The sequence below is a fragment of the Tetrao urogallus genome (assembly GCF_951394365.1).
Source record: "Tetrao urogallus genome assembly, chromosome: 2".
Classification (NCBI taxonomy): domain Eukaryota; kingdom Metazoa; phylum Chordata; class Aves; order Galliformes; family Phasianidae; genus Tetrao; species Tetrao urogallus.
Window position 1 is genome coordinate 86416204 of NC_136814.1, and position 21860 is coordinate 86438063.

Sequence of the window (21860 nt, forward strand, 5' to 3'; positions counted from 1 at the left end):
AGAAGTATGAGTAGATAGTACAGACCACAAGATTGATAATGCTGTAAGGGTTCAGATGGAAGGCCCACCCAGCTATGTCCTCCTAGTATACTAGATACTGTGGACAGGTGTAAGACTACAGCCAGTTTAGGGTGGTCCTTCCTGGAACACTCAAATGATAACCATTTGCTGCTTGAAGAACTTCTTGAATTGGAGGACCATGCCACAGCCTTCTCGCCTGTAAACATGTCAAAAATTCCCATGATCTCAGGTAAAATTTTTGCATTCACACTCACAAGTAATATCACCTGACACAGGTATCACAAAATCACAGAATTGCAGGGGTTGGAAGGGACCTCAAGAGATCGCTTAGTCCAACCCCCCTGCTGAAGCAGGTTCCCTACAGGTCATACAAATAGGCCTCCAGACAAGCCTTGAATATCTACACAGAAGAAGAACCTGCAACCTTTTTGAGCAACCTATTCCTATGTTCAAAATTTTAGGCCATTACTCCTTGTCCTAATGCTACACACCATCAAGGAGAACCTGGCCTCATCCATTTGTCTCCTACTTCCCTTCAGATATTAATAAACATTAATCAGATCTCCTCTCAGTCTTCTCCTTCCCAGGCTGAATGAACCTGGGTTACTCAGGCTTTTCACATACGGGAGATGCTCCAGGCTCTCATCTTTGTGGTCCTCTGCTGGACTTCTTTTAGGAAATCCTGTCTTTTTTGAACTGGTGAGCTCAGAACTGGTTGCAATAGTATAAATGTGGCCTCAGCAGGTCAGAGTAGACAGGAAGGGTCACCTCCACATTATTTCTAATGCATTCCAAGGTACTATTGGCCTTTTTGGCTACAAGTGTACACTGCTGACTCATGGCCAACCTGTTGTCCATCAGGCTCCCCAGGTCTTTCTCTGCAGAGCACATTTCCAGTAGGTTATCCCCTAATATGTACTGATGCATGCAGTTATTACTCCCCAGGTGCAAGACTCTACATTTGCTTTTGTTAAACCTCAGGTGTGTCTGCCAATCTTCCCAGCTTTGTAACATCAGCAAACTTGCTGAGGGTGGATTCTATCTCTTCATCCAGGTCACTGATGATGATGTTGAACAAGACTGGACCAAGCACTGACACCTGGGAATCACTGCTAGTTACATGCCTCCAAACAGACTCTGCTCTGCTGATCACTACTCTCTGAGCTCTATCACTCAGACAGTTCTCAATCCACCTCACTATCCACTCATCTATCCCATGTTTTCTAAGTCTCATAACAAAGACGTTGTGCGAGGCAGTGTCAAATTCTTTGTTGAAGTCAGGGTACACAGCATCCACTGCTCTTCTCCTATCCAGCCAGTGATGACATCTTAAAAGGCTATCAGATTGGTCAAGCATGACTTCCCCTTGGTGAATCTATGTTGACTACTCCTGATAATCTTCTTCTCTCAATTGCTTGGAGATGGCATGCAGGACAAGTTGTTCCATTACCTTTCCAGGGATGTAGGTAAGGCTCACTGGCCTAGTTTTCCGGATCCACCTTCTTTCCCTTTTTGAAGACTGGAGCGACATTGATTATCCTTCAGTCCACAGGCACCTCTCGCATTTGCCAAGACCTTTCAAAAATGAGACAGCAGTTCAGCAGTCACCTCTGCCAGTTCTCTCAGCACATGTGGGTACATCCCATGGAAGCCCATGGATTTGTTTATGTTGATTTTGGATAGATGCTCTCTGACCGGATCCTCCTCAACCACAGGAAAGGCTACCTTTAACTTTTTCTCTTACCTCTAGGGTCTGGGATTCCTGAGTGCTAGTCTTATTATTAGAGACTGAAGCAAAAGTGGCATTCAGAATCTCTGTTATTTCAATGTCTCCTGTTACCAAGGCACCCAACTCATTTATTAGGGGAATCACATTTTCCCTAATCTTCCTTTTATTGTTGACATACTTAAAAAAACCCTTTTTGCTGTTCTTTACCTCCTTTGCAAGGAATAATTCCAAGAGGACCTTAGTCTTCCTTCCTTGTTGCATCCCCACAGGCCCTGACAACATTCCTATCTTCTTCCCAGTTTTACAAACTCTTTTTCCACGTTTCATGGATCCTCTTCAGTATGTTCCATTATCAGTGTAGGGTTTATCTTCAATGAAAAATTCAGAAAAAGATATCTAAGTAGTTCTCAAATTGTATAAAATAAAATAAAATGAATAAAGAAATAACAATATCTGCCTCAAAAAATATTTTTTTCAGAAAAGCCCACATTTTGGATGCACTTTTTTTTTTTTTTTTTTTTTTTTTTTCATCAAGATAATAAAGTATTTAACTGGGTAACCATATTTGATGTACTGGCAAGAATTAGTTAACACTGCACCCACCTTTACAATTTCAAACCTTAAATAAGTTTTGATTGTATCACTTGTGTCGGAAAGATATGCCTTTCACTCTGGCTAGAAAAAAAAAGAATTTTGTCAGTGAATAAATTACATCTCATACTGTTCATACAAAAGAATATGAAGTTCTAATTATGAATAAAATAAGTTCTTAGTAGCGTCATAATATTTTGAGGATATTAGTGGAAGTCAGAAAAGAAAACAAAGAGGAGAAAAAAGAATTGTTTTTTTTTCTTACAAAAGAAAAAATTAAGGCCAGATCCTCAATTTCCAGCATGTCAAAGGGTTGCAGGAGTCAAAAATTGCCAGTGGCCTTTACCCCAAGTACACTAAAGCTCCATTGACATATCAGCTTAATTCACCAAGGAAAAATACTACAATATGTGATAGGAAGCCGCAGGCCAAAGAATTTCTCCCATAAATGAAAAGTAGATGAGTACTTCATCTGCTAGAGCAATGAAATATCTGCTCTAAAATTCCAGAGAGAAATACTTTATTTTAGTTGTTCAAAAATCAACATTTTCTTGGCACATGAAATTGTTAAATGTTTGTATCATTGGTGTTAAATGGCAGATGAGAGAGAAATTGTGAGAGCAAGCAAAATAACCAGTGTTTTCTATTTTAAGTGTCTTCGGAGATCTTCTGTAGCAGCACTTGCAGACATTATGGACTAAAAGGAATTACCAAAGTTAAAATGTCCAGTTCTTCAGAAGTGCTGATACATGTTATTCCTAGTGGCCTGAGTAGGAATAGCACCTTTGAACATCATAGAAGTTTTATTTAAGTAGTTACCTTTTAGGCACTCATCTGAAGAAAAAGAGACTGGCTATTTAGTGTAACTTTTGAAAATATGTGTGACTTTCAGCACTTTTAATTCATATCTCAGAAGCATGTCTGTGCTTAGAAAAGTAGTCTGGAATCTCCCAAAATCAATCTGAAATGAAACTTCCTTAATACAGAATTTACTACAAGTGAAACAGCAGAAAAAGAAGTGCAAAGTAATTCCAGAATACCACTAGTGCATAAGTAAGTATTCCTTGTAAATAAGTCATTCATTAATAGAAACAGGATATAAATAAATGAGACTTCTTTCAAATACGTAGAGTTCTTTATATGGTACATTTTAGAACATTCCACAGCATCTAAAATATATAAAAATAAATATCTACAGTATTTACAAAGTATGATACAATCCACTCTTTAAAAAGACTTGTAAAGACATGTTGCTTAGCTCGTACTGAGGTAAGTAGGTTTCCATAAGACTGAGAAGAAGTAGAAGAGGCAGTCGTTTTGCAGGAATCCTTTTGTCCAGTTGTTCTAGTCTGTAACACAGCTAAAAACAAATGCCATTCTCAGCTGTTTTGAGCCAAAGTCATCCTTGCTGCAATTCCATTGAGGTAAATTTAGTTACACTAGGGACAAATTTATCCCATTCTGCATTCTCTGTGTTGCCAGTGCATCCTGCAGAAATTCTCACTGCTTCATCTAAATTTGAAGACACGTTCACCCCTGGTATGTGGAGATGCAGTTCCATTGACTTCAAAGGGCTGAATGTAGCTGTAATACCTGTAAGATAAGAATTTTAAGATAATTTACTGCTTGTAACAGGTAGTTGGCTGGCTCACCCTGCAACTGGTATTTTCTCTGAATGGTATAGAGGTGTTGATTTACTAACAAAATAATCTGCCAGAAAACATTTCAAATTTCACTGTAAATGTAAAAGACTTCTTGCCTGAAGCCTTAGGGGATTTTTGATGTATTAAACTTTTAAAAATTTAAATATGTTCAATTTATTAAACATGCGTTATTTGGTAAATTGCCTTGTTGTTCCTTATCCATGTGACACTGAACAGCGGAGCACTACAGGTTCCTGTCTCAGTACAAAAGAATGATGACAAATAATAGACTAAAACATCACCTACAGTCCCATTGCCTTCTGGGTTTCACTGCTGTGATCTTGCTTGCACCATACATATAGAAATGACAACACTAAAGGAGAAGGGCAAATCTGGCTAACCTGGTCACAATATGGAAAGTAGACAGTAGTTAATGACCAACTATCTGCTGCCTATTTTGGAGAGAGCTGAAAAGCTTTTTAGGCACTGTTGACTGTGTTTAAAGGGTGTCAGTACAGCTAGCAAAGCACTATTGTTCATTTAGACATATGAGGTTTACAGGTAGAGATGGGAAGTGTAACATACTTCTGGACCAGCAACAGTATGCCTAAAATCAGGAAAAATCTCAATAGGTAGTTTCTGATGCCCGTGTTTATATAACCTAATTGAGCTTAGATCTCTTTTGGTTGCTTAAACATCTAGAGCACTTATTTGTATGTACATATAGGTACTGAATAAAAATCCCATCCTACAATCCTAGAGGAAGAAAGTCCTCTCTTTAATATCATCATATAGAAGGAATTCATTCCTGGATTTGATTTCCAGCATTTTAGTATAAAGTGCTTTAGACATTGTGGAGTATGCTAATCAGCCTTTAGCTGATGCTCCAGCAAAGCATACAGCACAAACTTATTTCTGGGTAATTAACACTGACAGATGGAAATTGAACTAAGTGAGTCACCTGGTGAATCTTCTACAGTAGTGGAAGGCATACACCTTCAGATGTAATTAATTTTGTTCTTTTTAGATACCTGTATTAAGAATTGATTACCTGTCCTTGGACATACCAAGTTCTCTGTTATCAATATATAGCTATATAGTCCTAGCCTAAGTAACTTCTAGACAAACAGGGCTCACATATCTTGGAGAGCAAGGATGAATTCCATCTCTTGTAAAATCCCACTAGAATATAACATATAACATATATATATGTAATAAGAAATATAAAATCATAATTTAGATGTCATTTTCCACTTATTCACAAGACTATGCACAGTCATTTTAGTGTCTACATGAAACTAGCAAAGTTTGAACAAGTTCTGCCTTTTATTTTTAACTATGCTCATCAACCTGTATTGGAGAAAAATCAAGAGTGGCTTCTCCACTGATTCAGAATACACATAAAAACATATCCAATACAAAAAAGAACACAAAATGTGAGAAGTTCATGCCAATTTCTTATTTGATCAGCTCAACTCACATCAGAACTCTTGGTGAGCAGATCATTTGAAATAGCCAAAGACATTTGGATATTTCAAGCTACACTTTTTTTTTTTGGCTAATACAGGTATCTGTTACAAAACGTCTTATAACTTCAGCTAATTAGCTCTAAGTAAAATATATCTGTATATAAACAGATTGCAACATCACAGAAAATTATTTTCACATCTTCAGCTATCTGTTCTGTGTTTACTTAGGAAATTAAAGGATGCAGAAATCCAAAGAAAATATTTAAACGAAATATTTTTACTCTATGCCTTCTCCAATTGCAGCTCAGACTTTGAAGGAGGTTAAATGAAATTTTGATTCATAAATATATTATCACGTTTGCAGCATACTCTGTAAAATACATTTTGTAACTTACTTTTCTTACTGTCAGTTCTTAATTGTGAACACTTTTTCTCATTATACTCAAAGACTGTTCTATGCACAATTAGATTTTACTAGCACAGCATCAAAAGATGTGGGAACAATGATACTGTCAGTGGGTAATTAGTGCATTACCATTTGCCGTAAGTGTATTTATGTTGGTCAGTACAACATGTTCTGACTGTTTTGAAACATTGTCAAAATTGCTGATTTGGGTGGTCAGAGATTTTCGACTCTCTGTACTGGCACGACCTCTTGTGAGTCGTTCATCATGGTGACTGTGAATACCAAAGACGCAACAAGAAAATGCTGCTTTAAATTCTTCTCTGAACTTCCCTGTCAAACAGAAGAAAAGAGTAATGACAAAAAATTGTACTGTAAACCATGTTTCAATCAACTTTATACCTTAGAAAAAAAGGAGTTATCTAATGCAAAATTAATCCAGAACACTGACATGTTTTTCTATCACTACTAGAGCAGCAAACGACATTTTAAATGGTTTGGAGAAAGACAAAATACAATCTTCATAAGAATATATGTGAGGTATGGTATGAAGTCTAAATAATTATTTGCAAGACAGGATGGACAAAGTGGAACAACCTATGAAATTAACGTATGGATAGTTTGTTGATTAACAACACATTAAAAAAAAACCAAAACAACTAATTGAGCAATAGTAGGCTTAAATGACTGCAGCATTACTTTACATGTGAAATGAGAGAGGTTATTCTGTATTTCAATTTCAATAAATTTTTTAAAATGTATTCAACAGCCTGTTAGTCTGCTTTCAGAGCTTGGGATAAATTGTTTAGATCATCCTCACACTAGACACCACATACACACACACACACACAAAAACCAACAAAGCAGGAAAATGTGTAGTGAGGATTACCAAGCTTTTTTCTCCCTGCTGTAAAACAACCAGTTTTGGTCATGATTCTGCAGCTCATAGCCAAATAAGACGAATAACAAACTAAGACAAACATATACTAGTAAGTAAACAGCATCCTGACTGGTTCTTTAACCTTGAAACTAGTTGGCCCAGTCTGGCCCTGCAAGTATTATTAAACACTTGCAAACTCCAAGACCTGATAGCTGCATACAAAATGCCAACTGGGGACAGCCCTTGGGCTGTGCTAATCCTGACATTATCCAGTGATTGAGGAGAATGATAATTGTTTTAGACTGAAGTCATGCCAGTGACTTCTCCAACAAACTAATGGCATGGACAGTTGAATTCAAGCACTTGGACTTGGGTGCTGGCACTCTTTTGGTTAGTTATAGGTAGATAGTCTGAAGATAATGCTATTCATCAGGGAACAGGGTCTAGCTCTCACTGAAGGAGTGCAGCTGATGTTATACAGTCATTTTCTTATTTACTATGGCTCATTACATTTAAACTGTACATTAAATTTGAATTCTAGATAACTGCAACTTACCACTGAGGAAGTTATAAATAATAGGATTGGCTGCACTGTTTGCATATACAAGCCAGTGTGAGAATGTGAACCAGGCATATACGGTTTCTCTGTCATCAGCATGATTAAACATCCCAAAAACCCTAAGGAAAAAGAAAATCAAACTTGAAAGACGGCAAAATTAAAAATCGTATAAGAAGGAGTAATTGCCCAATTCTAGCCTAATTTTCCCTTTGATGACTTATTTGCAGTATCACAGAAAAGAAGATTCAATGCTGCTATTTGCTTGAGAGTATAAATTCCTCTCTCTATGGCTCAGCATCTATTCTTGGTGGGTTTGCACAATATAAAGCATTAGCACTTCGGAAAAGTGCAGATACATGACTTTGCTACATAGCAACATCAGTAGGTGCTAAATAAGATGGGAAATGTTGTTTTTGACCAATTCATATAACTGGGGTTTCCAGCTCTGGGACCGTTATTCAACAGGATCTCTGTGGAATTAGAAAAGCATTGAACTGGCCAAGAACTGAGCTATGGAGGCCACAATAGCAGCTTCTGTACTCCAGAAAAATCTGCCCTGATTCCTTACGCCCAATTTTTTCATTTTAAACACGCATCTACTTGCAGGCCTACTCTGCTAGTGTAGTGGAAGGAGACTGTAGTTCCTCTGTGGTTTAGACCAAATGGACCCTGAGGTGGAAATACTTCTTTATTTCTGTATTGCCTACTAAGTGATCTGAGCATGAAAAGCGCTTAAATCAGACTTCAGAAATATGTCAGAATTCAGTGAGATGCATTCTAGCCTTCATATCCAACATTAAAAATCAAATATTTCTCAAGCACCAACAAAACTCTTTCTTTTCTAAGGATCCTTTATCTCTTGAAGACAGCTAATAGCTTCAAGATCAAACCTGCTATATGTCATTGTTTATCAGTATGTCAGTGGTCTCAAGAGATGTAACTGTATCAAAACTTGTCAAGCTCTGCTCAAAAACAGAGTGTAAACAATTATATCTCAAATGAGAAGGAGAGAAAAGGGTAAAAAGTAAAAACAAAAAAAAAAAAAAACAAAAAAAAAAACAAAAGCAAAACCCAAAAACAACAGCTTAATGGAAAAACTGAAGGATTATCCTAAAAATAGATTCAAAACTAGGTTTCAAAACAGTACTTGATGAAGCTTGGGTAAAAGTCCTTGGGGCTAAGCCATTACACTATTTTCTCCTGGCAGCTTTCAGCTGCTGTTTTAGGGAAGTGCACTTCCAGGATTCATTTACAGCAAACAAGCTGTACTCCCATGTAAATGGCAAGTTTTAATGAGAAGATAAGATAGATCACTTTCATGAGGAAGAGATTACTAATAAGGCTTGTACAAACTGTCCAAGATTTTCAGTACTGTAGATAAGTTAGGTTCATTTTTTTCTTGCAAATATATGCTTATTTTCTATCTCTTTCTCATGAAATAAGTAGGCCTTGTCCTTCAAAAGTATCTGTCAGAATATTAAGATTCTCATAACAGAGGATTGATTTTAGACAGAAAACTTTACCAAGTGTTTACATTTTGGGATAAACTTTACCTTTTCAAGATATTGAGGATGCTAATTGGCAGATAGCAAAGTGCAAAAACCAGGAGGACAACCATTAGCATACGTGCTGTTTTCCTTCTTGCACGAATCTGTTTTATTTCAGCTGCCACAGCACTGATCTTTGACTTTGTTGACTGTCCCAGCCCTCGTTGCTGTGCTGAGGACTGCAGAGACTTCCATTTTTTCTGAACAACAGAAGAAGTTCCAGGGATCTAAAAAAGGACAGAATAAGGGGCATCCTTATCATTGGCACTTGAAAAACGAGCAATGTAAGTAGTTTTAACAAGAAAAGTAGACATATTGACATGTCAAGATAAGCTTGTATGGAGAAGTATTCTATTTTATCATATTAATTTACACAGCTGGGAGAAACAAATCAGATTTTAGACAAAAGGAGTGCTGTTTGGCTGTTTGTCCAATATACCAACTTATGCAATAAAATCATCCTTAGTTACCACTTGATTTGCCTTGATATCTTCAGACTATCATACTTAACAACCCCACTTCTACACTTATTTTGCTATGAAGATCTATGTCAACTGTTATCTCATATGACTGTATTTTATTCTACTAATATATTGCCAATTTAGGCTATGAAACAGATTTCAGTGATAAAAAACAAGGATATAAAACCTACATTAGCCATTAAAATTTTAAACATGGCAATCTTGATGACAGTGAAGCAATTAAAGAGGTTATAGCTAAAATGTGGATCTTGTTGCAAGAGTCTTCAAAACTGGATATGTAGTAATGAAGAGTGTCAAGACATAGGAAGAGTTAAACTGATCATAGACAACACTCAAAGGGTAGATGTAGCACTGAACTATTAAAAAGTTATCTGTCTTTGCTTTTTGTCCTTGTACAAGTGAAATAAAGCAATTTTGTTTTAGTTCTTCAAAATTACTTCCTGTGCGCAGCCACATGTGCAAGACTACGGATGGCAAGGATATTCTCAGAGAAATCGATGCCATTTATGTTTTCAATATTACACACTGTAAAAACTTCTTGGGTAGAAGGATAATTCTATAATGAGTAATGCAATTGTCTACAGGATGATGAGTCCCATGAGTGTAAAATGGTTCTTGTTTAAAATTATCTGAAGAATTCACATCCTCTATTGTAGAATTTTAAAATTAGGTCTTGTCCACAGAAACTAACCAGAAGGGAATGAAATTTTAAATACATTTTTCAGGAGAAAAAGCAAAAAACAAAAACCAACCAAACAAAAAAAAAACAACAAAGAAACCAAGTCAAAATGGAAACAATTATTCTAACTAAAAAATGCACATGCAGAATTGTTCTAGAATAGCTATTATCTATTTTTCCATGAATAGCTTCCTTGCATAGAGAAGCCCTTAACTGAGCATCTATGTGCACCATCAAAACTGATTTGTAACTATTGGATTATCTGGCAGTGTTGTGTTAAAATGAACAAGAAAACAACAAAGCAGAACAGAGAGAGATACATAATAACTGTTTTGTTTTGTTGTTGGTTGTTTTTTTCTTTAAACAAAAGTCTGTATGAACACAAAGCAAAAAAACAAAGAAAAGGCGAGGCGAGGCGAGGCGAGGCGAGGCGAGGCGAGGGAAGGGAAGGGAAGGGAAGGGAAGGGAAGGGAAGGGAAGGGAAGGGAAGGGAAGGGAAGGGAAGGGAAGGGAAGGGAAGGGAAGGGAAGGGAAGGGAAGGGAAGGGAAGGGAAGGGAAGGGAAGGGAAGGGAAGGGAAGGGAAGGGAAGGGAAGGGAAGGGAAGGGAAGGGAAGGGAAGGGAAGGGAAGGGAAGGGAAGGGAAGGGAAGGGAAGGGAAGGGAAGGGAAGGGAAGGGAAGGGAAGGGAAGGGAAGGGAAGGGAAGGGGAAGGGGAAGGGAAGGGAAGGGGAAGGGGAAGGGAAGGGGAAGGGGAAGGGGAAGGGAGGGGAAGGGGAAGGGAGGGGAAGGGGAAGGGGAAGGGGAAGGGGAAGGGGAAGGGGAAGGGGAAGGGGAAGGGGAAGGGGAAGGGGAAGGGGAAGGGGAAGGGGAAGGGGAAGGGGAAGGGGAAGGGGAAGGGGAAGGGGAAGGGGAAGGAAACAAGTCTTGCACTTATTCACTTTCTTCTATTCATTCAGTTAAATGAGGATTCCTACTCATTCAGTTAAACCAGAAATGCCAGTTTTATACCTGAACATATCTTGTTCTATTTAAAGGGATTCAATCTATTTAGCTGTGGGGTGTAGTACCGCAATGTGTACTTGCCATGCACTACAAAGATGGCATACTAAGATTCTGATTCTGGCTTATATGGGGTATTCTGTGTTCCCATTCTTTTAACTTTGAAGTTTTTCCTTCCTTTTCTCATATACTGAATTATCTTTTTTTTTTTTTTTTTTTTTTTTTTAGCAAGAATCATCAGATAATGGAGATGCAAGCAGTAAAAAAATTAGCTAAATCTCTACTGACCCCTCCCTCCTGATGATGCTAAAGATTCATAAAAAGAGTTCTGTGACCATCTTTCTTAACAGATGCAATTTCAAAGAAGATAAAGAGTAGCTTGTCTCAGAATTGTGAATGGCTATTTCTGTAGAAGTGTTAGACATGACTGTGTACATGGCTTGTTCAGTTATGTATGGTCTGCTCAGGTAGAAGGAGCTTTTCTGCTCTATATGCAGTCTTCAATAGCAAGATATGATCAAAGGTAGGGACTGTATACAATGTACAATGCCACTCTACATCAAAGTGACAAATCTTCAGAAGTTTGCACTGAGAGCCTTTCCACCTTTTCTACCTATATATCCTTTTTATCTTTGTCTTTATCTGGCAAAGAAGTGGGCCTTGCTACTTAGAGTCCAATAACCAATGATAAAGTAAGAATTTTATCAGAAAAAAGTACCATCTACCCATAGATGCATAGTTGAACCAGGACCATCTAACAGACAGAAAACTTCAGAGAGGTCTTATAGATATACAGAAAGATTTACAGATCAGTATTTAGGTAAACACACACATGTATTATGTATGTACAAGTATAAACACATTAGTAAAATACATGTAGTTGCTTTGGTTACTGAATCAGTAACCAAATATATACATATATATATATATATACAGTTAGTTGCATAGTATACAAGTATGAGAAGTGGTGCTTTTCTCAGATGCACCTTTCCTCTATCTCCTCAAATTATTACCAAGGGATATACGAGTAAACTCAGTCTCCTCAAATGTAAGAACAGCTTGCAAAGAGTTGGAAGGTGTATTTCAGCTGCCAAAATAAAAATGGGCAGGGCTCCTTGCTGTTAATATGAAAAGACTTTTGTGTCAATGCATTTGGACATCAATAAAACAAAGTATACAGGACTTGATAATATGAATTATGTATCAACTCTTTTACCATAAGACCACTCAGTCCTATTTATTTGTTTAGATGTCACTTTTTATCCACTTAAAATCCACAAGAGAACACTGTCACTAAGATACTACTTCCTTTCTAATAAATAAAATAAATTACTCAAAATCCTGGTGTTTGTGGCATGATTGTTCTTCCCTTTGCACAGATGAATCATTGAATCAAAGACTGCAAAGTTTATATGTGAAGAGCTGCCTGAAAGGCATAGTCAGTAATTTTAAGATCTATTGTACAAAGTACAAAAAAGATACTTTATAAATTTCTCATATCTTTAGTCATCTGAATGTTAGTATGCACAAAACACTCCATTTAAAAGACAAACAAACAAACAAACAAACAAAAAAAAACAACAAAGAAAAGCATCAATGAACCTTTAGAAAAACTGTAAGACTCAGAAGGAATTTACTGTTTGTGGTGTTTTTTCTGTCACATGCATCTGGGATGCATTGCATCTTCAACAAGATATTTAACATACTTAACTAAAGTTCTTGTAAGCAGCATCATTACTTAACTGAAGATACTATCAAATAATACACTCACAGTGCTGCATTAATTTGCTCTGCATTACTGATTATGGTCCACCTTTTGCATCTAGTAAAATGCCTGACGTCTGCAGCCAACTTGCAGTTGTTAATAGGCATGAAGTGGTTTTAATTTTACTTACTGCACACTGTTGTACGTACTGCTATCATCTAAGCTAGGAAACAAGGTGTCTGCAGTTTCACATCACTGACTGTCGTAGGTGCATAACAGTATTTGTCTTTTTGCCACCAAAAAAAACCCTAAATCCCTTTACACTTTTTAGCGTACAAGATGTATAGGGAGAAGAAATACTGTGAAGAAGAAACAGAACAACTAGAATAACTGAAAACAGAAACAAAACAAAACAAAAACAGAAAAAAAAAAATCAACCAGAAACACCAAAATGGTTTGTTTCCAGCAACTTATCTTCTGTTTTTAACTTTAATTAGAATTTTCAAACTACATTTAAGTTAAGAACAATTGCTTACATAAACTAAACTAACAGATAGTTTCAGATTATAGGAGGATTGTAAAGAAAATACAGAAGAGAAGGTTAAGGAATATTATAAGGTATAATATATATATTATACCTTACCTTATAATAAGGTGACCTTATAATAAGGTAAGGTCATTAAGCACCACAGAACAGAAAAAGTCACAGATAATTATTAAGCAATAAAGAGCATCTTAGGGCTATGTTAGACTGAACTTCATTTGAAAAGTAACCCATCATTTCAAAAGTAAAAAGTAAAAAGTAAAACCCATTCATTTGAAAAGTAACCCATCGAAGACTTTTTCCTATTGAAGATTCTTATCTTGAAACTATTTTATTGTTTAAACTTATTATTTAATGTAAGAAATTAAAAGTAAAAATAATCAACAACTAGATTTTACTCTAGTTTAACCAATAAGTATTAAAAATGAGAATAATTCCTATTCCAGTGAGATATCAAAATGCCTTAAAGAGGTTTTTTGTTGTTTTTTTTTTTTAATATTTTATTTTCTCGAAAGAGATATTTTTTGTCACTATATAATTTGATTTTAATTTTTGAACATATATATCCTTAGAAATCTGAAATCCACTAGAGATTTCCATAATGACTCCATCTGATCCAATGAGAATATGCCCTTGATATAGTAGATAATACACACTGGCTAGGACATCCTCAAATTCAGACAGTTGCAAAGAGAAAGGGGTCATGTCCATGTCCTGATAGCCACTGTCAAGGCCATTTGAGAGGGAGTATCTTGCATTATCTCTTTAATAGGATGAACTGATTGCCTTTCATAGAATGATCGGGCAGGGGATGGTGGGAGACTACAGCTATAGATACATCCTGGACAAAGCAGAAGACAGCAGAGGGAACTGCAGATAGGTGTATGATAGATTATGGCACTGTTCACATCCAAAAAATTATTCTCAAGCAAGCTGACACCAATTCAAAATGTTGGAGGGGAAAAATCATTTCTGAAAAAATTCACATGATTTGTACCACTGCAGTTTACATGTTGTATGCTTGCTTATTTGATATTATTTTGTTCCATATTTTTGTTTACTTTTCTATATTTTTAAAATGAAAATTGAAAAACTAGATGTTCATGTTATAGATTATGCTAATTATTTCTCAGTAATTCACATCTGTCATTACTGATGCTAGTCAGGTTAACATGGCTCACATCAGACAATTCCAATCTCACAGTTCTGATAGATGAACTTTCTTTTTCAACTTATGTTCAGACTGGACCTGCTCAGAAACTGAGACTTTGCAGAATGAAAAATACAAAAGCAACTGTACAAACTATTAACAAAATGAGCAACTGACTACTCTCACTGAATACTCAGTATTTCAATATAACATATGAGATCTTTCTACCCTCTAAGTCTTTCTGTTGACTTTTCCTCTCCTTCTGTCCCTCACAGAAGCCCTTCACAGACACAAACAAGATTTTTGCATTCAGCCTGACTGCCCTGCCTTCATTTTTTAATTCTCATTTTTTATCCAACGTGTCTGTAAGCTAGCAGTGTTGTTGGACCTGGTGATAATGTAAAAATCCATGTAAATCAGATCCTGTATGACAACATGGAACATATATAGAAAAAGGGTTCATGTGAGAATCAGTCACGGTCATAAAAGCAAGCAAAGAGAATTAATGCAAGTGACTTACCTGGCGACACCACAGCTTTCGAAATATTTGCAAGTAGGCCAACACCATAAGACACAGTGGTGCCATGTATGTCACCAGGAAAAAGCACGTGTGATACATTTTGGGGTAAACCTCAGCTGGAAAGACAGTTAAAGAAAAGAAAAGTGTATTTAAATACAAGTCAAAATCACTTAGTGCCATTATTCATACAGATATTCATGTGTATTTCAGACACAATGCATACTAATGGAAGATGCATCCAGTAATCTTATTATCAGGATTTATTTTTCAATTGCTTCCATACCCATTGCCTTCATATGACATGATTCTTTACATTCTCTCCATGATTCTTAAGTTTTGCTTGTATTAAAACAGTGAACATTCTCTAAACAGTAACTAACTCATTTTAAGCTGCCTCATCTTTGACACTTTTAACAAGTTGTCTTTAGCTTTAGAATCAGAAATGACCATTCAGAAGAGTGACAGTATGTTGCAAAACTTTGCACTGTATGAGCAGTTAAATTGCATGATAATTAATGTGTTACATTTTGAACTAGAAGAAAAAAATGAGTGATTATATTAATTTCTGAAATTTCCCAGTGTTTCAAAATTATGAGATCTCTCACTGAAACTGTTGACTGTAGTTGTAACTTCAGAAATATATATCATGGAAATAGAAAATTGCTATGTAATTGGAACTATATACCATACCAATGAGCAAAATCTTGCTTGTATTCACTGCTAGTGAATGCAGTAGAAATATTGCCATTGATATTTCACAGCATTGATGGATATGTGTTCAAACAGTTCAGATGAGAAGTGTTTGGCTCCTGACTTGTTTTAAGACTCTGTAGCAAAAGATCTTACTAACTTTCACCTGAACAGCTGCAACTACAAGCTCTTGTGAATATCCCTGTGGGAGGCAGGCCATTTGGGTCTTCTTAAAAATTATTTTATTGATTGATTGATTGATTGATAATTAGCAGTAACTTGAGTTTGTATATTTTCGGATGATCTCAAAATTGTGAAATTGTTTTTGTATTTCAGAAAAAGCAACCTCACCACGGACCAATCAGACAGGGAAATATTAACATCCATGCTCCACAAGCAGAGAGATTAAGGAGAAACTGAAGGCATGTGACTTACTGGGATCACAGGAGGTCAGAGCTGAAAGCACAATCCTGCTATTCAGGAGGTGCCACCCGCCTCCTCAGTGCTCTGCAGGCAGCCAGGCCCCATTCAGGTGGAAGGACAGTACATATTTAAAAGGACATCTGGAGTTTATGGCTTCCAATTTACCATTCCAAGTAAAGTGAAACATTAAATGAGCCTAGCTATCTACAAAGAACTGATGAACCAGGTTGGAGGAAAATCCTAAGACTTGCCTTTGAAGTTTAGCCACCTGGAAAGTGCCAGCTGCATAACATCAAAGGCAAACTGTCCCTCCTCCACCCACAGCAAAGCTCTTTGTAGAACTTTTCTCTAAGAAGCATGACTCTGTTTAGCTTCTCAAGCCAACAAAAAGCTTTAAAGCTGTTTGACAATCACAGCAGAAAGGAGGAGGAAGGGCATGTTTGGGGTGCTGTTCATTTATCAAGCAAGTTGCAGGCTCCGTGAATGAGAGCATCAATCAGTCTGTGGGACCTGGCAATACATCAGCTGTCTGATTGGAACCACTGATCCTCTTACTCTAATGCAGAAAGGCTGTTTTTGCCATCCGCAACTGACTTAATGGACTGTGGGACAGGGCAAAGATAATTCTTTGCCAGAGTGATCATCATTTTAATAAGAAATTAATGATTCTCACACCACCACACTACAGTTTTGTTGAAAAGAGAGAATGGGACAAAAAGAAAACAAATAGTCACAGGGACAAGAATTGAAGTGGGACTGGCATTCCTATGTAGCATGATTACTCCACCAAATAAATGACCAGCATCCTACAGTTTTCTTTGTTGCAGGGGTTACTAAACAAACTTCAGACTTTATTCTGAAGTTTCCTTCTCAGATCTGCGTTGCAGTGCCAGACTTTAGTTAAGTAAGTAGGCATAAATTTAAAACTACATCTTCCAGATTTTGCCAGAATTTTATATGTGAATATACGTGTTCATATAAACTGAAAACAACCCAGACTCAAAAGGTTTTATTATGGCTAGCAAACAAAATATCCCTGTCAGTCATAAGTGTACAACTAAATTGGTACCCATATCAACTTCCCACAGAATAGGGAAAAATAGTAATTTTTTAGGGCATCCATGGAACATTCCCAGATTTGCTAATCTCAGGAAGATGCCTATGCATTTTTGAATTTACCAATATGCAGAAGCAAAACAGCTTAAAAAGTACACTTTTGGAATAAAGCTCAATAAGTAAAAATGTTAGAAAATACCTACACATAGTAGAGAAAACTATATTACACAACACAGTTGCTTTCAAACTATGTTCCTGTGTCAGAGTACTTACAACTAGTTAAATACTAAAATAACATTTCAAAGCAGCTATATTATTCTTGCGGTATCAATCCATCACAATGCCAAGCATGATTTCAGTATTCACAGTAATCTGGCTTCCTGCTGCATTAAAACATTCCTTACATTTTGCTTTAACTTCTGCATTTTTAAACCACTTAATATAGTTCAAACATTCTCATTCCTTGCATTTATTTTGGACATAATAACATAATTCGTTTGTGCTTTTAGTATCACTCACACGCTGTTCCAGGTCATATCTAACTCAAGTAGCTTCTAACACTACTCAACAGAGTTGTGCCTGTTCAATAGCTGCACAGTGCTCTTAAATAACTTACAGCATTGATCAAAATTCAGGGTCTGTTTGTTCTTTTCTACACTCCAGGTAGCAATACAGGATGTACAAACCTTCATGTAACAATGCAATTTCCAGTTATGTTATTTTCCAGAATTAAGACAGTATGTTTTTGTACTATTTCATGAGTAATCCAGGAGGAAATGGAACACAAAGTCTTCCTTTTGTCTCCATTCAATCATATAGTATTTGGAAAGGATTATCTCCACATCATATGCAAAGGGGTTGGCTAGTGCACTTTGGCTAACACCCTTTTCACGAACAGCTCTAAGAGAATGTGTTTAGCTGGCTTGGACACATTATGAGCTCATTTTAATATATGTTTCTTTTATTTTGGCACTTTATCATCAAATTCAGCACATAGCAATTACAGACTATTATAGAACTGTGGCCAATGCTGGCTCCTTAAATGAGTTGGATCCTTCTGCATTCTCAAATAAAATATTGTTATTAGACAGTACTCAAAATGAAAAACCCTCAGACTAGAATTGGCAATGAATTTTATATTCAGGAATGCCAGAAGCAATTAAAAAGGAATTGCATCTTGTTTTAGATTGAACTATTACACCATTTGCAGTCCCTGGCATCTGTCCAACCACATGTTTGAAATCTTTTTATTAGTCAGAGTGGCTACTATTTGTTCTCCATTTAGGAGCCCAAGTGTCACAGTATGGTTCAGACCTTCCAGACACTCACCAGACTAGTATAGATATTTCAGCAGCTGAACCTAAGTCTGGGTACAGTGCTGTCTCCTGCTTTGGCATCTCTGACATTTTCCTGGACTGTTCCAGACATCCTCCTGTCTGTTAGTCCCCCATAGCACCTCATGTTTCAACGGTCCTAAGTTCCCAGAACTAGTATAGACTTCTGAAATACTTTGGAAAGTGTCATCAAGCACCTCCTGTTAAAATTTCAGTCTTAACAATTCTCAATTTAACATCCTTGGGATATAAGGTGCACATGATACTCTGAAAATATTTCATTAGATGTATCTTAATTTTAGACAACACAAATTATTTCCAGTTCTAAATGAAGCAGTTAGCATTCAAATATAAGCACCTTCCTCTTCACACAATTTTACTCTCCTGTAGAATTTGCTCTTGAGTGTCTGCAGTTTCAAGCACATGTACTCTCTCTTTGCAAGTATGACTTCTTAGGAACAAATTTCCTTCTCCTTCAGCCTCCTCCTGGTTAGATCTCTTTCACCTTAGATATTCTATAGTCAAAAAAGGCAAAATAAAACTCAAGGAAAATGCAAGTGTTCTCATGGAAAATATTAGCTCTTTAATCATTCTTCTGGCTGCAATGCTCACTCATCTTTTCTAATTGATGTCCTCTGAAGCATGTTTTGTTTATCTATTTGGGAGACTTTGTGATTTCAAACCCAGATTCTCAGTAGAAAAATTACATCTTCTATGCAGTGGCCCAAGTAACTGTCTTTAGACAATTCAAATTGTATCAAAATTATTTGTGGCTAATGATACTCCATTCTGCATGATTAGAAAGAGATGTATTATATTTTATCCTCATGGTTAATATATAGTTAACTCTATATTTACTAAGACATACCATGATTTGAGCAACCTACTTGTATCTTAATAAACAGAAAGGTCATCTTCTCAAGTTGCTAAGGTAAGCTGTTCTTATGAGGTGATTAGAGGATTATTTTTTAAGGGCATAAGAAATGCACTAGAAGAATAACTAGCAAGAATGGTGCTTTATCACTAGAAGAAGAATTAATTGAAAAGGCATCAGGATAAAAATAGAATTGTTATCTTAAGTAAAATGAAGAGTTTTGCCATTTCAGAAAACTTTAATGGATTTCTAATGTGAAATTATTTTCATTTTATATTCAACATCAATTAAAAAGAAAATATTTTGGAGTGTTCGCTATTCAGTCCTGAATCCATGCAAAAAATAACTCAGTTCTGCAGGCAAGAGCTTGCCTTTACTGTTCCCATTTCATCTCTCCTGATGTCTGAGTAAAGGCTAACAGCATCAGCTGAAGATAAACAGATTTCACTTTGGATATATACACTTCACTGGAGTAGAGCCTAGGAGCTTCTTTTATATAATGGGTACTTCAGCTCAGATGTATTTGTGGGCTGCAACTATTCTCGTTCAATACTGAATAAGACACTTTTTGAAATAGTTCCACAGTTACTATGGATTCAAGTCTGAAAGACTAATTTTCTTGTTGGAAATCAAGAAGAGGCCAATGGAGATTTGGGAATTTTGAGATTGTGTTCCCTGATGCAATACTCTCCTGACTCTCCAATTAATTAACTACAGTGCTTTCCATCATTTTCAATTCCTAGGTTGATTAAGACAGTCTTTACTTCCAATCTAACCTTCAGGTGAGGAATTCGTGGATAAATAACCCCAGAATGATTGGACACATTTGTACATTTCATAGTTGTGACTATTGTAAAAGAAAATAGTCACAAAAAATACTGCAGATTGGGGTTCAAAATACATAGGCGAATAAAGAACAATAGAAGTACAAATGTACCACTCCAATAAAACACCAACTACAATAGTCCCACCTGAACAGGGTCTTAATTTAACCTACATACCTTCTGCACATCTTTTTGTCTGGAATAACATCCAGCTAGCTAATGGCCATGTCTGTCCCATTGCCTTGTCCCAGAGGACTAACAAGGATGAAGAAAATAAAGAGCAGGGAATGTGAAAGCCATTGTCTTCACATTAATTCCACAATGGCCAGACAGAGACCATTAGCAGGGGAGAAACTTTCGGAATAGTACATGGAAGCGCCCTCAACAGTTCAAGCTGCTTGAACCTATTTATCACAGTAATTAAGTAGAAGTGGTCAAGTTGTATTTTATTTCAATTGTTCACAGGACTGGAATCATCCACAGACACAACTCTGATGGAGAATACAATTGTTATATGGAATGTCTTGAGGCTGTTAAACAATCACGTGTTTTGGCAAACTTGGCTTTATTTTCCTGTGTGTGAATAACGGTATTACTGATGGTCACTGTATCCAGTGTCAAAGTGATAGCATGTAATGCATATGTTCTATTAGCATTGGAGTTATGCCAAGACCCACCAGAGTTGAATCTTAATCATTCAAACGAGTGTCTTACACAACTTGTTATGTGAGCTGACACAAAATGGAAGAAGATACTCCCAGGCAATACTTATAACTTCCTGCATTTGAATTCAGATACAGAGGTAGTTAGATTCAGAGTTAATCTCAAAAGACAGTAACACTTCCTGGATAGCATAATTCATAACTGATTGTAATATTAAAGTTATTTGAATTATCTTGTCTATGACAAATCTCAAATTGTAGACTAACTTGCTACCCCGTATCCATGACATCTCTGTTAAGTTCTGCTATGACATGCAGATTGCACTGAAATCACAGGAGATATCTATAAAGACCTAATTAAATACTATCAACTAGCAAAATCAATGTATCAGGTAAATAGGAGATCTGCTTTTGTGTAATTATTTCTGAAGACTGAATTCTCTAAATCTGCAACTTCCATCAATCACTGGGCATTATATAAGCATAAGCTTTTAAAAATGGGAATATATTTACCCTGTGGTAAACATTAACATGGCCAAGACATTAGGCTGCCTCATTCATTTAAACTTGGTTTCAAATCTACTTTTAGTCTTAGCAGTATAAAAGAAAATTAAAATTCAGAGTATTTCAAAAAACAATAGTTTTTTTTCTAGGAAAGATTATATAATTATGAACATCGTTTATGAAACCTGACTGCATTTTAATACATTCTGATATTTTTGTTACATAACAACAGGAAAAATTCAGTCTTTATGATCAGTGACACACTCACCTCCCCAGTGTTCATCACACACTGTGAATAAGGTGGTTTTATTGGCTAATCCTGGGAACACGCTGCTGCACTCCATAACAATAGCCTGAGGAATCATTATGATGCAGGACACAATCCAGATAATTATAATGCTGTTCCTTGCACGCTTGGCTGTGCTTTTAAACATCAAAGGGTGACAAATTGCATACCATCGATCCAAAGCAATGCAGCTAAGTGTTAGTACAGACACAGAGACTGAAACTGTCTGAAGAAAAGGAAATATTATGTAAATGTAAACGTAATTATTCAGTTTTTAAAATGATTT

The 21860-nt window shown here is 36.4% G+C and overlaps 1 protein-coding gene across 1 annotated transcript in view; it reads right to left on the minus strand.

Annotated features, from left to right (window-relative positions):
- Positions 1 to 3740: 3740 nt before the first annotated feature.
- The window catches only part of HCRTR2 (hypocretin receptor 2), a gene marked incomplete at both ends in the record, with an annotated part of 32753 nt that continues 14633 nt past the window's right edge, over positions 3741 to 21860 (minus strand). The window contains 6 exons of the mRNA XM_079550145.1: positions 3741 to 3934; positions 5989 to 6189; positions 7293 to 7414; positions 8849 to 9069; positions 14922 to 15037; positions 21557 to 21800. Of these exons, the coding sequence (XP_079406271.1) occupies positions 3741 to 3934; positions 5989 to 6189; positions 7293 to 7414; positions 8849 to 9069; positions 14922 to 15037; positions 21557 to 21800 (1098 nt within the window). The remainder of the gene's footprint in view (positions 3935 to 5988; positions 6190 to 7292; positions 7415 to 8848; positions 9070 to 14921; positions 15038 to 21556; positions 21801 to 21860) is intronic.